The sequence below is a fragment of the Nannobrachium achirus genome (assembly GCF_963921795.1).
Source record: "Nannobrachium achirus genome assembly, chromosome: 12".
NCBI lineage: Eukaryota > Metazoa > Chordata > Actinopteri > Myctophiformes > Myctophidae > Nannobrachium > Nannobrachium achirus.
In genome coordinates, this window is record NC_137832.1 from 2808144 (window position 1) to 2826518 (window position 18375).

The following is an 18375-nucleotide window of genomic DNA, read 5'->3' on the forward strand; positions in this document are numbered from 1 at the left end:
TGTTTGATTTTGACACCACATCAAAATATATTGTTTTCTCCTTTTGAAACATACAATTTACAATGTAGGCATTTAGCAGACACCCTTAATCCAGAGCGATTTACAATATGCAAGGTAATACATCAACATCAATATGTCAAATGCATAGAAACCTATTCAGTAAAAACTTTATATAAAACCTAAAAAAATGCTATCTAATTTACATGTATGGTCATTGAGGGTAGGCGAGTGTTACGGTAAGTGCTATAAGGTGGAGTCTGAAGAGATTAGTCTTCAGACTCCACCTCAAATCCCAGACGGGACGAATCAGCGGCAGCTACGGGCGGGCTCTGAGCGGCTCTTAGCCAATTGAGTCTAACTGCAGACCACGTGGAAACCCAGGAGGCGGATTTTGGGTGTAACGTCATGCAGACAGGCCAATATGAGTGGTTGGAGTTGGCACTCCCAGACTGTGATAGACATACGGCCTCATCCAATCACCTGCTAAAGAATTTGAAAAAATGGCCCGCCCCTTACATCGGGTCTGCCCGAGCAATTCCAGATGGTAAAAGTAGGGTGGTATATGCAGTATACGCACTACTGCCACCATCTGGCGGAGTCAGGTTAGCAATGATCAGAGCAATAAATTACTGTAGAATTATGTGAACGATGTAACTTGCATTCAGATTTGAGCGGACTTAATTTCTTTTAACATTTAAAAAATATACTTCTTTTATTTTAAACCCAAAGTCCTCTCTTACACTTCTGCCAGTGTGCCAGTGATCACCCTCCTCTGTGCCCATGTTGGCACCCGGGCGTGCGGTGCGCCAACACTTGCATCAGGCTAAGGACCCCACTTAGATTTAGTCGACTAAATATACAGTTGATTTTGTCGTAATGGCTAAATCTACACTGCTGAAAATATCCTGCCATGCGTTGTGAGCTTGTAGATCTGCAATTTACAGAGAGCAACAGCCAAGCGCAACCACACAAAATGACTTGTCTTTTAGGCTGGATTTAGACTGCAGTAAAATCTGATCCTTTGGCCAGACTGTTCACTCTGCATTTGCAAGTGACACAGATCAGATCTGTGTGTTCAGACTGATTTTAACATCTTCAACCCAAAGTGCCCTCCACTGACATATCTGCTTTGGTTACCATAGGCATCAAGACTTTTCTCTCTTTATGTGTTTTTACATTTTTCAATGTTCCTCTGACATTGCAGTTAGGACCTTGTGAACTCCTTTTCTGTCATGCCGTGAGATTGATATGTCTTAATATATTGTCTTAATTGTTCCTGTACATTTCTCATGTACTGAGGCATCCCCCCCAAAGTGCTTGGAGACGTTGAATTTCTCCGTCTGTCCACTGAATGCATCTCGCCATTTCTTCTGTAGTGTAAAACCTATGCAGAACTGTTTGATTTTCATTGCACTCTTTGCGCTCTTGTAAACCAAAATGCAATTCTCGCGCTCTGTAATAACATCAGTGGCGCTCGGGTCGCGCTGCAAGTGACGTTTTGGACAGTTTAATAATTATGTTACATGGCTACATGTTAGTGTGTTCAGAGTCAGACTCACACGCATCTTTAGAAATCAGATTTGAAACCACCTCTGGATGTGGTTTATCCACCTGTTTCCGCGGGAGTTTACTGGAGATTATTTGGACCTGTTTGGACCACATTTCCGGTTTAACAGCAGACATACAAGCTCATGTCGCATCGCAGATGCAACCGTTGTGAGCTTGTAAATCACACTCGGTGCGGCGCCAGAATTTAATGTGACCTGTTTGCACTTAGACGAATTTAAGCTAATCGTATTTCAGGCTGGATTTGGATGGCAGTGTAAATCAGGCCGGGGGGGATCTCGACCGGAGGGTTAGCGACTCACTCCACGGAGGTTAAGGTTAGGGTGAGGGTTAGAGTCTGGTGTCGAAAAGATGACATGTAGTAACAGCGACACGCTCCCGTGCAGATACGGTGGTAACTCGTATCTGTGAGAGAAAGACCCCTACAGCAACATTAAGTTATATAATACACACAAACCTTATCGTCTCAGATGAAGACCACTGGTCTGGACATGTGTGCAGCCGGCTTTGGTTTCAAATGTAAGGGCTTGTCTTGATCTGCTTCGTTGTGCACCTAAAATAGACGATCTTCAAGCTCACATGGCGTCGTGCTGCCAACACGTTGTGAGCTTGCAGATCTGTCATTATGGGTGAGTGACGCCACACTCAACTAAAGCCTTCATAGACGCAGCGTTCAGCATGGAGTAAGAGGACAATTATTACAGCATAAAACACTGAGTCCAAGTTCAGCAGAGTTCACTGAAGATTATTCTCTTAACAGAAAGTTAAGACCAAATACTGTATGAGTGAAATGTAAGAAAACATGTTTCTGATTCATTTATTGATACATTGTGTCATTCCAATCAAACCAAGCAAATTAAAGCCACAATCTAACATGTGAACATCAAACCATTCATGGTCAGGGGTGCAGATCCCAGGGAGAAGGAGGTGTTTCCTCTAATAACGTCTTTAGAAATAAATGATGTCATTTAAAATATATGTTTAATAGAAGCTGATTCTACATTAGAAATCATTCTCACATACAGTAAACACAATACTTTATGAAGGGTTTGTTTCCTGATCATTAACAACATAAATCCACAGAGCTGTAAATGTTAAATAGTTTAACTGTTAAATAGTTTAATTAATGAGTGAAGTTCAGCCAATATGAACGGATAGAAACAGCAGTGGAGCTGAAAACGGAAAGATAAAGAAAAAAATAGGAATTCTAAACTGACCAAATTAGACACTTATTTAAGGGCTTGGAGTGCAAAGGAGGAAGTGAAATTCACATAATTGTACAGCTTTCCATAGATTGTAATTATTTCATTAAAACTTAATCAATCTATAATTTAATATGGATTAGGTTGTTAATTCATGCGATGTCAATCTAAAATGAATTAATTACATTATAACAACAATGTTTCATGTATTGAGCGTAGATCTGGCAAATGTCAGACAAACTGTAATCATTGTGGACATTATTAGTTAGTTTAAAATCCTAGCGTTAACTCTATGTTGGTGATTTTATTGATGAGAAGATTCAATGTTTGTGGTTCCTCTAAGTTGTACTGAGATCTGCTCAGCCCACCATTATCTAAACCGGGTCCACCATTAACACCTTCTAAGCCACGGGGAGCCCCTTAATGTTAAAACCGTACTATATCGCACATCCCCCCAGGGACTCTCAGCCACGTCGTACATTCCCGGACTTTGTCTTTAAAACCGGAATAAAAGCTTTTGATCCGAAAATCGGCGATCGTCTAACCTTCCCTAGTCACCACTCGTGCATTGATAGCTCATGCAGACCGTGCATGAAGCAGAGGTGACGTCAGCGCCTCTCCTTCACCAAGGCTACTCCCAGCCCATACGTTTGCTGTCTGCACACTCGAGCTCCTACAGCAGCCATGCTTGGGGCTATGCTAGCGAAACTTTTCAGTTTTGTTCTTCAGTCACACATGGATTATTTGCGGGGACATTTACGTGAAAGGATCGCGCACGCGAAACGCACGGGGGACATCGACGATCGGCCAAAACCCCCATTCTATCCCAACGGAAATCGAGAAAATCATGGTGAGTTACTGACCTGGGGAAAAAAAAAAAAAGAAAAAACAGCGGCGCTGTTCAAGATGGAGGGGCTGCGGGGTCATGTTTATAAACATAATATTATGTCTCAGATCACAATACAATAATAGAAATTTCACGGCTAATCTACCAACCACCATTCTATTTCGGACGGCAAGGTGTTAAGGTCTAGTCTACTAGGTCCACCCATCACCTCAGACCACCCTAGAGGCTCTAGGTCCACCCATCACCTCAGACCACCCAAGAGGCTCTAGGTCCACCCATCACCTCAGACCACCCTAGAGGCTCTAGGTCCACCCATCACCTCAGACCACCCTAGAGGCTCTAGGTCCACCCATCACCTCAGACCACCCTAGAGGCTCTAGGTCCACCCATCACCTCAGACCACCCTAGAGGCTCTAGGTCCACCCATCACCTCAGACCACCCTAGAGGCTCTAGGTCCACCCATCACCTCAGACCACCCTAGAGGCTCTAGGTCCACCCATCACCTCAGACCACCCTAGAGGCTCTAGGTCCACCCATCACAGGGAAACAGTGATGTCATAATGATCGTAACACATTAATTATCACACATCATAAATGATTACATAATAAATGACTTATGGTCAATAATGAAATAATAAAACCTTTTTCACAAACATGGCTGACTGACTTCCATTCAGATTATATTAATATTAATGTTATGAACAACTCTGATCATTTATTTAATGTTTTAATATCGTGTAGAACTGAAATATGATGTTTGTGTTTTCTGACCACATAAACAAAAGTAATTTGATGAATCGTCCAAGCAAATTATCGTTAGCCTTGACTAGCCAGTTAGCATTTTGTTTAAAAAAGACATTTGTGAAAAAGGTTGATGATGTCATCACTGTGCTGCTGCTATGACTATTTAAAAGCTGATTGGACACACATGTATTTCCTCCTCTCTCCACCAGAGGGCCTCTCTGTAAACACATCCAGGTGTTCTGTGAAAATACAATGAACCAATAAGAATCAGATATTATTAACTGTGTTTAACACTTTAGAACAACCTTCCCTTATAATAGTAAATCAATCATTCACATATTACGAGTTAATGTGTTGTTCATCACGTTAAATGATTATTAACAGTTGATTAATGTTGTAATGATTTAAAACCATGCTATAAATAGTTAATAGATCATGCACAAGTTATTAGTAAACTATAAACTATGCTATAAATAGTTAATAGATCATGAACAAGTTATTAGTAAACTAGTTAATAAGCTAAGCTCCCAGCATCCTCCCTGCAACTAGAAACAACTCAGTCCATTCTACAACATGTGATCAATATTTTGTCTGCTGTGTTTTCAATGTACTGAATCATTGGGTTCAGTTCACTGAAATGTTGTGTTCAAATGATTGGTTCAGAGATTGTCTGCATTGTGTCGTCACTTCACTGAACTGAATCACAGGAACTTCACTTCTTGATTGGATCACCTGAACGTCCTCTCAGGCTATGGGATCTAAGCCCACCCAAATCTGCCCACCCAATAAAATCTCTTTTGGGAGGCATTATGGCATGAATAGAACTTGTTATAACCTGTGATGCAGTATCCTGATGCAGGTGTAAGATCTGTTGTGTTTTTATTGTGTGTTATACAGTAGGTATAACTGTGACAAAATGCATACTTTTCTATGCATTTTGGGGGTTTTAAGTCACTATTGGGAAGGTGGCACACCTTGTGCTTCTTCTTGCCCTCCAGTCCTACAGGCTAGATCCGGCCCTGGTTTTATTCAGTGTCCTAGTCTGGTTGTTTCACTTCTTTCACAAGCATGTGTTCTAGTTTTATACACTTTTATTCATTTTAAATAAAAGTGAATTAAAAAGAAAGAAGAAGTGAACCTGGGTGTGTGGGAGGAGTCTAAAGATCGTCATGTGTTGTCGGCACCAGAACACGACCTGGTAGAAGAAGAGAGACAGTTAAAACAGACAGACAGACAGACAGTTAAGACAGACTTTGGTTTACCAAAACACAGTCGTACCGTGGTCGTACGAAGCCCTTCGTAGGACGCTAAGGGAAGGGTGCCTTACGAAGATGGTGTTTCCCAAACGCGCTCATAAGCACCTCTCTCAAAACAGGCTACGCATTCCCTAAGGTTGGTCAGAGCCTTGTATTAGAGAGTTCTCCCAACTCTGGCCCCATGTGAACGGAGATGATGCAACCCTCCTTGAAACTCTTCTTGAATGGCTCTTGGCTTTGATTGATAGGACACATGAATTTCAGCTGTTGGTTAGTGTGATTGTACTGTTGGTTAGTGTGATTGTACTGTTGGTTAGTGTGATTGTACTTATGGTTAGTGTGATTGTACTCGGCCCATCAAGAAAACAACGTTGGCAGGCTAACTGACTGCACAAACCCCTTGTTTTATATTATATGACTTAATTGCTTGTCTTAAATATTTAGATTTTTTATTTTATAGGCTACTATGACATTATATTGTAGTGCATTGGTTCTCAAAGTGAGGTCCAGGGACTCCCAGGGGTCCTTGATAAGTGGCGATGCACAGAAGTGGGGGTCGAACCCGAGGCTCTCACTTGTCAGTCCAACACACAACCTGTCATGCTAATAGGACTGAGCCCGATACGCAGGGCTGTTGTGCGGTGCCTGTTGGCTGTAATAACTATGGGGGCTACAATTAGTTAGGAACCAAATGGATGGATTTTTAAATAGTTATACTTACGTATGCTCAGCTTGCATGGTGTCTAAGTGTTTAAGCTTGCAAGGGTGTTTAAGGGCACCCCTTACAAAAGCCTCTTTTCAGGTCTGCAGAGGCTCGCCTCCTACTTTCAGGAGCTCTTACGATGGGTTTCCCCAGCATGATAGCGAATGAGAGCCGCATTTCGACAAACCCCACCCTGCCAGCGTGTGATTGGCTGAAGTCCCTTTAAGGACACGGAAGCAGTCCCTTTGTCAATATTTACTACATCTTTTCGACAACCAACTCTAACCCAAACCCTAACCCTAACCTCTGTGGGGTGTAAAGAGATTTCGTAGGGCAGGAGCCTCGCACGGTTGTCATTCAAAGCGACACCATAGCGAATCATAGCGCGTATTTTCCGGGACTGGTCGAAATGCGGCTCTCTTTCGCTTTCATGCGTTTCCCCAAGCCATTCGTAAGGTGTGCTCTCAACCATCGTTGCAGCCATTTGGTTCCATTGTACACTCTACCAGTTTCCCCACAGCCCTCGTAGCCTACGAAGGCTCTTGATTGACAGGAGCCTGCGCAGGCTACGAAGTCGTTCTTCAAATGGTTTTGCTGCTACGATTATGGGTCTATACGACCATACGTGAGCTACGAAGGCTCTACGATCGCTTTGGGAAACCCGGACAATATTGTTTTATATTGTATTGATAATTATGTTTAATTGTCAATCAATGTTTGTATTAAAGCTAAATGTGACAACATAGAGCCGTTCAAAGTATTTTCTTTCACGCGGAGAAGAGAAGCTGTGGTCCAAAAAAAAAAAAAACATGTCTGCTGATCTGACCTTTCCGTCTTCCACTGTATTAATTAATGAAACATGCTATTGAAACATGTAAAAGGAACATGATAATTAAACATGCTAATCACCTCTCTTCGTCCACTGGTAGTATATAATTAATTAAACATTAAAACATATTAATTAATCACCTCTCTTCTTCCAGTGGAAGTAGATGAATCCAGTCAGGAACAAGACCAGACCCAGAACCAGACCTGATGCTCCGATGGCCAGCTTGTTCTTCACTGCCTCTGGCATGGAGTCATCTGATGATAGAAATATGATATGATATGATATTAATTATATGATATTATTACAGTTTATTAAAACACCTTGTTCTTCACTGGTTCTGGCATGGAGTCATCTGATAATAGAACAACAGACGACACAGTCATTGTGAGTCTGTTAAATAAGTTCTGATGACTTCTCAGAGCTATAAATACATCCAAAACAGAGGATATGATTATAGATATTAGAAGACATGTCTCAACTTAATACTATGATGATTATAAACCAGGCTGTAGAATGTGTATTAAGAGGAATCTTTATACTATGAAGATTATAAACCAGGCTGTAGAATGTGTATTAAGAGGAATCTTGGGACAGAGTCATAGACTTCACAGAGTCTTTGGTCTCTGCCAAGGAATCCAATCCCAACCTCCCAATCTTAGAGCAGACACTCTGACCACAAGGCCATTACCATCCCACTATCAGAATCGCACCACAAAATAGTGTGTGTTGTTTGTATGTTTGTCCATCTGTAACTCCACATTCAGTAGTTTAGTTGTTCAATTGTCTAGAAAACATAATACAAAAATCAATAACGCCTCTTCCTTGCTGACCATCTACTTTTCCACCTTCAGATTTGTCTCTACTTCTCATAATCCCAAAATATTTAAAATGTTCCCAAAATGTTCCCCAAATTTTGGCCTGTAGGTGGCGCAGGGCCAGACTGGGGCACCACACAGTAGGCGGTGCAGGGCCGGACTGGGGCACCACACAGTCGGCACACACGCACGCACGCACGCACACACACACACACACACACACACACACACACACACACATAGAATATGTACAGTACAGTAATCTACAGTAGAGTACCGTACAGTAAGCAGTAAGGCACAGTAAGGTACAGTACAGTAAGGTACAGTAAGGAACAGTAGAGTACAGGAAAGTACAGTCCATCACGATAGGTATGATTATGGTAGATTACAGTAGTAGGCCTAATAGATTACAGTAGTAATAGATTACAGTAATAGATTACAGTAACTGACCCCAGTCCATCATGATAGGTCCGGTCAGGCTGGGATGTTCAACCACGCATGAGATCTTCTCTCCTGATCTGTAACACACACACACACACACACACACACACACACACTTGTGAAAAGTGTTTCAGGATCACAGACACAGGAAGCATCGTCTCCTCCATGGTATGTGCATGCATGAAGTCGATTGGCAAAGTGAGATTAACTTTGTTTAAAGCAATCAGATAGGACTTTTCTGTTTGACTGTCAACGCCTGAGTTTTTGCCACTCAGTAGGCGTTCCCGCATTGCTTCCAGGTATGATGATGTCCCGTGCATACATATTTAGCGGCTGCCAGTTATCACAGACACTGAACACAATTCAACCAATCCAACGTCAGCTCTCGGCTTGTTGGGAATTCCTGCAATCTGCAGGCCTCACAACTGATTTATGGACATTATAGAGGCGGCTACGCATTGGAAACAACACACTTGTACACAGTCTCAAAGCTATACTGGTAGTGGAAATAGACTGCTCAAAATGACTGGAAATAGACTGCAAAAAGCTAAAGGCACAACTATGTTCACATAGTAGGTGTGTTTTTCAATGTAGTCTATTAGGTACCTGGGTGTGCACTCCAGGTAGGAGTGGTACTGCTACCAGTAGAGGTATTGGTGTTTGTTACATACTTGGGTGTGTACTCCAGGTAGGAGTGGTACTGGTAGCAGTAGAGGTGTGTATTTCTATGTATAGGTGTTTGTTACATACTTGGGTGTGTACTCCAGGTAGGAGTGGTACTGGTAGTACCAGTCTCCATCAGACAGCTCATAAGAGGAAGTGACATCAGAGGTGATCTCTTCTCCATCTCTCAGCCAGGTGACGATGATCACTTTAGGATAGAAGTCATAGGAGCTGCACCTCAGCATGTGAGTTTGTTTGCTGCTAGCGGAGGGGGTCTCTGACTTCAGCCTGACTTTTGGCTCCACTGGATAAATAAGATTATTATTGTTGTTGTTGTTATAACTTACCAGTAATAGGTACATTTAGTCATAATAATTGTATATTGTAAATGTAGTGTCAGTCTCTGTCCACCAGATGGCATCAGAGAACATCATTTTGTAGAATGTGTAGCTTCTACATTCTACAGTTCTCTATTGAATATATTTATTTCATTTAAACATAATAATTACACAGTTACACAGTGTTTTACATGAACTAAAAAAAACCTAGACAAATGAAAATAGTTAAAAAGAACAAAAGAGTAGAAACAAATGACATAATACTGTAAAATAGGCCTAGTAATTAAGTGGTAAAACAAACTGGTAAATTCAAATATTAAATCAGGTGGTGAAATGTAGTGTGTAGAGGTGTGTTTTATTGTTTTATTTAATTGTACAAATATTAATCCTCCAGGTATCATTATTATAGATGAAACACTCTCTAGAGTAGACAATATAATGTAGGATATATAACATGTAAATGACGTGGATCTGCTTCATTTATACTCTGCGTGTGGCAGTGACACAATGTGTTGTGAGCTTGTAGATTTATTATTTATGTATTTGAGTCACAGTGTGTTAAAGTGATAAAGTATGAATCAGTCTTAAGTGTTTAAGAGCATCTGAAATGTTTCTTATAGATTAAGGAATGTTTTATAATTATTACAATATCAATATTAACACCATTAATCATCTCTGAATATTATTATTATTATTATGGTTTATAGTTTATGAGGTGTTGAGTGCTGCTCTGAGATCAGCTCACCTCTCTTGTCCAGAACATTGCTGTAGTCGTTCTCAATGTTGTGTTTGCAGAGTCCCTCTCGGTTGTTTCTCATCCTTGCCAGTTCTCTAGGATCTTTATTGAGGCTCTCTGCGTTCCTCACACCTAACTCAGTGTATCCAACAAACTGACCCACTCTGCTGTCCCACCTGATGAGCTCATCATTATTGAAATTAATTGTGTATATGAGCTGAATGTCTTTCAGCTCACTGGAGTTGAACACACAGCGGAAAGCCTCATAGAACACATGTCCATCTGGAAATAGAAACATATAAATGTCATCAATGTTCAGTTTTATTATCGGTTTAATATCAACGCAGTGTGTTTAAATTGTTAAATACCGGGTAAGTAAATTAAATAAAGTTGACCTGCTATATTTAACCACATGAACCCCAGCGTCCATTCAGACTATCAGATCTACACTATGGATCGCATTGTGAGCTTGTAGATCGGCTATTTTCGCCTGAGATATTTAGTGGCGGGACAACAGGACAGGCCTAGTATAGAGCCCTGAGGTACCCCGGTCAGGATAGTATGTAGGGTTTAAATGGTTCAACAGATGAAACATGTTGAAACTCAGACTAGTGTGAATTATTAAGTAATTAAATAAAGTTTACCTGCTCCATGGAAACAGATGAAACTCAGTGAAACACAGAGCCAGAGATGAGATGAAGTCATGATGAGTTGAGATGTTTCAGAGTTTAGTTGAAGTGTTGATGAGTTGAGATGTTTCAGAGTTTAGTTGAAGTGTTGATGAGTTGAGATGTTTCAGAGTTTAGTTGAAGTGTTGATGAGTTGAGATGTTTCAGAGAAATGAACACTGACTTGCTTTAACAACATGTCTCTACTCTACAACAACCAATGAAAAAACACTATTCACTCTCATCACTTGTTACCAGGTAGAGACTAAACCAAAACCAGCTGTGAACATTTTTAGTCTAGAATCACCTATTTCAAATTTAAATTTACTTAAATCGTTTTCGTACTGAAATGGAGGCTTCATGTCACTGCAGACAGGCTCTGCTGCTAGAGTACAGACTACAAGTGACTACAGGCGAACACAGCTGTGTGGGAACACAGCTGTATGAATTATATGAAAAACAGTAAAAATCTATCTCCTCCTGGGATTTTTGCGTTACGCGCACGTAATGATTTTTTTATAATTCGATACATATTGCGGTTTTATGCAAATTATTCTTCGGCCTCTAAATCATGCAAAGTTACACGTTCATGGCATTTGGCAAAGATGTAGAGGGTTAGTCAAAATATCACTGAAACCAATCTTATTCCAATCGGCCAAAGGGGGGCGCTATACGAAGCGTTGAAAATTCAAACTTCAAACGGGCATAAGTCATGACTCGTTTCGTTTGAAGTCATGCAACTTGCTTACACGCGTGCTTTGACTCGAGCGGAAGACATCTGTATCTTTGTTAAGTAAGCTCCGCCCTTAGATTTTCCGCCATTTTGAGCAGTTTGTATAACACTTAAACCCAATTTTATTCTGGAATTTTCGCGTCACGTGCACAAAACCTTTTTTACGTGAACTTTGGACCAATATCTAAAGATCTATCAGCTCGGATATTTAAAAAATTGAAACATGCTTTTTTAATAAATTCAATTAATATTGCAGTTTTATGCAAATTATTCTTCTGCCTCTAAATCATATATGCAAAGTAACATATTCATGGCATTTGGCAAAGTTGTAGAGTGTTATTCCAAATATCACTAAAACCAATCTTACCCCAATTGGCCAAAGGGGGGCGCTATATCATTTTGAGCAGTTTGTGAAACGCTTAAACCTGTTTTTATTCTAGGATCTTTTTTTTGCAATTTGCATGAAACATTCTACACACAATCTAAGGACCTTTATCTAACATGCCTATGAAGTGCACACAAAAATAATAATAATAAATATAGCTGCAAGCAGCGATAAAGTGGCCAAAAACACCTCAAATCATGAACACAGCCTGCGATGTGTGTGAAATCTTGCAAGCACATTCCCACTAGGTCAAGGAACAGATGCCACCCTTCTCACATTGGCCTGTTATAGCACCACCAGCGGGTCAACTTTTGCATAACCCATTTTTGGAACAAAAAGCCTCAAATCATGCATGCAGTGTCCGATTGCGTCAGTAATGTCAAAGAGAGCACTGCCTGCGATCTTGACATTTTGTACTTTTATAGCCATTGTTTTCTGGCTTGAAGCGAGCCCACAATTGTTTCGAAGGAACAATATTTTCTAGTTATCCTTATTATTTTAAGTGACCGGAATTATAGTCGCCCGGAGCAAAACTCCTCCTTAACTCCACCCTAAGCGAATCCCTCATTGGTTTCTATTGGTTTCACTGGGAGAAAAAGAGCATCTGAAAGTTTGATGGAATGTTTTATTTAAACGTGACCGCTATCCATTGTATCCTATGGGCAGCGAGGTTCATTTGGTGCCGACCTGCGCGCGTCTAGGTTCTTATCAGTTTGACGTGGACCAGCAATTATTATATTGGAACCTAGCTCTGGTCCATAGCGTTAGTGGAGTTCTCCCTAACGCTATGTTCCTCTACCTCCATATTCCTTGGCAAAACCGGAAAACCCCGCCGTCTGGTCCGACAATAACAAAAACTGTTTCGCCCCTCACCAAACCAAAGGTATCAGTGGACAGTTGAAAGCTTACTCTACTTAGTGGACGCAGTCTGGACCCCCCACCACACGATTAAAATACATTTATAGGGCGAAATGAAAAATAATCCACCTGACGGAGACACTCTTCCTGGTTGAAGACTGTTTTTACGAAACAGCGCTTCACGTCACAGAGCTGAATAACACCCAACAAGACTAATGCTCTGTTAATGCGGTGCATTTCGGTCCTCTGACCTGCGCGGCAGTAGTGAGTTTTTTGCCGTGATAGCGACGACAAAATAGTAAAAAACTAGAAGAAATGGAGTCTCCATCCGGTGGAATATTTTGTATTTTGCCCAAGAAATGTATTTTAACTCATTCACAGCCAGGCCCAAGTTTCCTGTGTTATTTCAGTACCCCCAGACTGCCACAGCCCGAGTTTCCCGAGTTTTCCTGTTAAAAAAAAAAAAAGGCTGAAGGCTTCTATCTCATGAATGCCTGAACGGATTTCCAAGCGGATCTTTTTGTTTGAAAGCTATGAAAAAGTACTACACATATGGTGCATGATCTAGGCATGGACGTGCACGATCCGTGCGCTAGAAATTGATCCGTGCACTAGAAATTTAGGAACGTGGCAGTGAGGAACTTGGGGGCCATTTTGAAAAGGCAATGTATGTGGTGGGGGGCTCAGACCGTGACACTAAGTAGAGTAAGCTTTCAACTGTCCACTGATACCTTCGGTTTGGTGAGGGGCGAAACAGTTTTTGTTATTTTCGGACCAGACGGCGGGGTTTTCCGGTTTTGCCAAGGAATGCGGAGGTAGAGGAACATAGCGTTAGGGAGAACTCCACTAAAGCTATGGACCAGAGCTAATTGGAACCCTACACACAGGTAACCCAGAACTATATAAAAGCAAGAGGATTTCAAACCCTTGACTATTAACAGCAAGAGGATTTCAGACAGTTACTAGACTGGAAACAAGAGGATCTTTTATGGGAACTGACTTTGGTTTTTGAAAAGGGAATTTATTTGTTTTCAAAGGTGGTTTTGAATTCATAAACTATTGATAACCCCAGTTCTTTGAATTTAATATTTGGTTATTATTTTGTTTTGCGGTTTTGAATGACATTTATGTTGGGGTTTATGTTAATTTAATGTATGTGTTTATTGCAACAAACCCTGTTGAATTTAAATTTGAATTCAATACAGAGCTGTTCCACAGATTTAAGGGTTCATTATTTATTATTGAGTCCTTTGTGACGTTTTTCATCAACACCTGGCTACACAAGAAGGAGAAGACTCAGTCCTCTCTGGTAGGTAGCCTATCCATCCGCCTACCTGGCACCCAGCTTAAAGAGGAAACCGCTACAGTGTGTATCCCCCATTTAGGTGCATTTAACTCATTGAGTGCCTATCCCGAATTAGTTTGGGATATATTATCGCATACCAGAGTGCCTATCCCGAACATGTTCGGGATATAAAAAAAAAAAAAAAAAAAATTGAAAAAAATTTTTTTTGAATTTTTTTTTTTGGACCCCATCAAATCTAGTGAACATGATTTCAATCACGATTTTGCATGTTCCACCCCCATACAACCCCATCTAACATACAGGGCAGCCATGTTTGTTTACATAACATGTAAAACATAATGGCGATTATCTCAAGAATGCCTGAAAGGATTTCCAATCGGATTTTTTTGTTTGAAAGCTGTGAACAAACTGTACAAATCCACTCCAATGCAATCCAGGATTGCATTGGATTTTTTAGAGCTCATTCTTCTCTGTTTTTTTCCCATGCATGAGGTGTGCAAGGTTTAATCATGGCTAAGTTGACGAAAATAAGGCTTCTAAAATGCTTGGTAGCCAATAGCTAACTTCAAGCTAACTTCATCCTCTTCCTGTACATGCACAAAGGAAAGTGTTCAGGCAAGTCATGGCTGCAGGGCTTCTGCATATACCAGCATATCTCTATGGGATTTTCTATGGCCACTGGGCGCCCTCTAGTGGTGAAAGGGGTGGCACTCAAAGAGTTAAGTTCAGCAGATGAGGAACAGAACAGGGTGCAAAGTGTATTTATTTATTGTTAATTTGTTCAAATGGCACTATAGGCAATCACCTACTCTGCCTATTAGCCGGGCTGCCTCTGTGCAAAAGACACATGCAAAATTATGTTTTAGCCCATTTAAGTAATAGAAGACTTTATTAAGTGCAACTGAAACAATACATTGTTTCTGCAAATCATTCATTCATAAACAAAAAACAGAGCTTTTAATAGCAACAATAAAACATGACAATGTCAGCAGACATAAACAGAGATGAAGTGATAATGAACTGTGTTTAGACAATGGATACACTCTGAACATGTAGGCTTTAATGAAATGTTTTATTATTATTTACTACATGTGTATCTCATTTGATGTTAAAGGACAACTCCAGACTAAATATCTAGACTCATTTTCCTACTGATCCCAAAAGACTGTCCATGGGGACTATTAGGTAGAAATGCCCCTGTTGTCCAGTAGTTTCCCCAGCAGAACCCAGCAGCTCTCATAGCATAGAGTGGAGTCCATAAGCCTATCACTATGACACTATTTGTTGTGGTCAAAAGTGGACAACAGGGGCATTTCTGCCTAGACCCCATGCATGTCATTTGACCCCATCCATGTCATTTGAGATCAATATAGACTCTATAGAGCCTATATGTTATTTAGTGCAGAGTTGTCCTTCAATTAAAAATGATTAAATGAACAACAAACATGATTATCTCTGTTTTGTTCTTCTTCTTTTAGTTGCATTCATTTCCTTTGATGAGGAAGAAGGTTCCCATGGCAACCCCCAGCAGACCCAGGGTCAGCCCCACCCCACAGAACACATCTGGACCCACACTGGGCTGGTCCTGTTCCACATCTGGAGAGAAACACACACACACGCACGCACGCACGCACGCACTCACACACACACACACACACACACACACACACACACACACACACACACACACACACACACACACACACACACACACACACACACCTGTGGGTGGGCAGTTACAAATCAAACACTTTAATTTTTTATCCCACAATTCTTTCACCCAGTGCCAATTGTACTCTGCTCTCCCTCTGCCAACCTGATAGTCGGGGCGTTAGGGAGATGACATGGTAATTTCGTGCTAATTAGTCTAAAAGCGCCAAATTTTGCACAGATGTAGCCCAGGGTACATCTTTTTTTTTTTTACTCTTATCTATCTTTTGTCTTACTTCTCTGTAACTTTGTAAATACTGTATACTGCTATGCTACAACTGGACAACTGAATTTCCCCCTTGGGATAATAAAGGTATCTATCTATCTATCTATGGGTATGCTCTAATGATTTAGCTAGGGCGCCCGAGTCGGCGACCTTCGGGGTCGCCACAGCGGCCAAATCAAGTTGGGCTCCCATCGACTTTCTATACAGGAGGAAAATACCAAGAAAAACACTTTTTTCTAGGTATTTAAGTAGGATGTGAGGCGTCTAACTAGGGGTTTGTCATGATGCTGAATCCATTGCAAGCATTTGTTTTGCACAAAAAACATTCCTTGGGCTACAAATGGCCCCAGAAAACGATGGTTTAGTGATCACTTTTCAGAGTTTTGTGGGTGTTTTCTGGAGCTGTGGCGACCCCGAAGGTCGCCGACTCGGGCGCCCTAGCTAAATCATTAGAGCATGCCCTGGGCTACATTAGTACGAGAAAAAAAAATCAAACCTCGGTTCGAAGTGGAGCGGTGAATCTGAGCAGCTATACCCTGTCTGTGTGTGTGTGTGTGTGTGTGTGTGTGTGTGTGTGTGTGTGTGTGTGTGTGTGTGTGTGTGTGTGTGTGTGTGTGTGTGTGTGTGTGCCTGCACAACAGCGCCCCTCCTTTAACTTGTGTGGCCACTCAAGGTATTGCCAGGCTACAGACATAGCCAGCCAGCCAGCCAGCCAGCCACATAGCCACCCACGGACATACCTGTCTATTGGGAGCGCTTTCACCGCTCCAAAAACCTAAGGCCTCCGACTAACATGAATGCTCTAGCCTGATTTCAGACTCTGCACTGGAGCTTGAGTCTGAAGTTGTCCCTATTCTATTTGATTTAAAAGGGGAGGGGATTTAAAATTTGAAATTCCCAATCACAAGAGATCTGGTGGGAGGGGTTGTGTTTGACTTGTGTACACAAAACATTCCCCCTCCCTCTGTATGACAGGAATCAAGTTGTTGTCTTTGATGTTTCATTGATTAGAAAGAAGCACTAACGAGCGATTTACACTTGTATGGCTCAATCAATGACTGCAGTTCAGAACCCCTTTGAAGTTCAAAGGGAGCAATTAAGAGCTCTGGTGAGCCACCCCTCCCTCCACTGTTTCTGTTGATTTTCAAAAGTTAGACCCACGTCACCCACCCCTCCTCTGTCTTGCATTGATTTCATTGGTCGGTTCGCCAAGACACCGATAGAAAGAGACGCGTCATATGACAAAACCAGACCAAGAGAAGCAGTCCACTCAGAGAGTGGGCGGGTCTATTGGCTGGAGCCAGGCAATGAATGCTCACCCATACATGCATCGTTTTCTGAGGCCATTTATAGCCCAAGGAATGTTTTTTTGTGCAAAACAAATGCTTGCAATGGATTCAGCATCATGACAAACCCCTAGTTAGACCCCTCAGATCCTACTTAAATACCCAGAAAAGAATAAAGAATCTGGGTATTTTCCTCCTGTATAGAAAGTCGATGGGAGCCCAACTTGATTTGGCCGCTGTGGCGACACTGAAGGTCGCCGACTCGGGCGCCCTAGCTAAATCATTAGAGCATACCCTGGGCTACATCTGTGCAAAATTTTGCACTTTTAGACTGATAAGCGCGAAATATCCCTAACGCCCCCGACTATGAGGAGAGCCTTGAACTGAGTCCATGCTTCCTTCAGTGCATGAGGAGGGAGCAAAATCCTGAAATGTTCATGTATCCAAGTAACAGTCTGTGACATACAGTATGTGGTAATGTCTTGTAGAGCTTTGTATGTGAGTGATAAAGGTGTCATGCACGCCCCAAAGATTTACATTATCATACAGTTCTGTAGGTCACGTGGTTTGAAAACGGGGCGGAGCTCGGAAAATAAATGCGGCCGACGAAAAGAGCAGATCTACAAGCTCAAGATGTCCCCCAGTTCTCCGGGGTACCCCGGTGGTCCCCAACCGGTGGTCCACGCTCCCCGCGGACCCCTGGAGGGAAATCGAGAACCATATGTAGGCTACCTGGCAGGCCCGACGGCACGAGGGGGACGGCTGGGGCCGAGCCCCATTACGCAGACCCCCCCGGCCCCATCAGTGAAACCAGCAAATAATCTAAAACAAAGGTGAAACACTAATTTGCATAGTGGTCGCAACCTTAAGCTCACGGACAGACCCATAGTCGGGGGATATCTTCAGAAATAGTGTCATATCATGGAATAAATTCCTTACCAAAAAATGTCTTCACCAATGTGTTTGTAAAGGTGTCTAGTAACACATCTCACAAAGACTGAAATTCAGTTTCCCTAGGAGAATCCGTTACAACTGATGAAAGTTGTGGTCCCATTAACTTAA

At 41.7% G+C, this 18375-nt stretch overlaps 1 protein-coding gene across 1 annotated transcript in view; it reads right to left on the minus strand.

The window, feature by feature from the left end:
* Positions 1 to 4335: 4335 nt before the first annotated feature.
* Positions 4336 to 18375, minus strand: part of LOC308295131 (H-2 class II histocompatibility antigen, E-S beta chain-like) — a 49365-nt gene continuing 35325 nt past the window's right edge. Inside the window, exons 2-7 of the mRNA XM_080738116.1 lie at positions 10151 to 10423; positions 9155 to 9371; positions 8414 to 8481; positions 7289 to 7402; positions 5499 to 5555; positions 4336 to 4599 (exon numbers count right to left, since the gene is read on the minus strand). Coding sequence (XP_080594242.1) covers positions 5518 to 5555; positions 7289 to 7402; positions 8414 to 8481; positions 9155 to 9371; positions 10151 to 10423 — 710 coding nt within the window. The 3' untranslated portion in view covers positions 4336 to 4599; positions 5499 to 5517. The remainder of the gene's footprint in view (positions 4600 to 5498; positions 5556 to 7288; positions 7403 to 8413; positions 8482 to 9154; positions 9372 to 10150; positions 10424 to 18375) is intronic.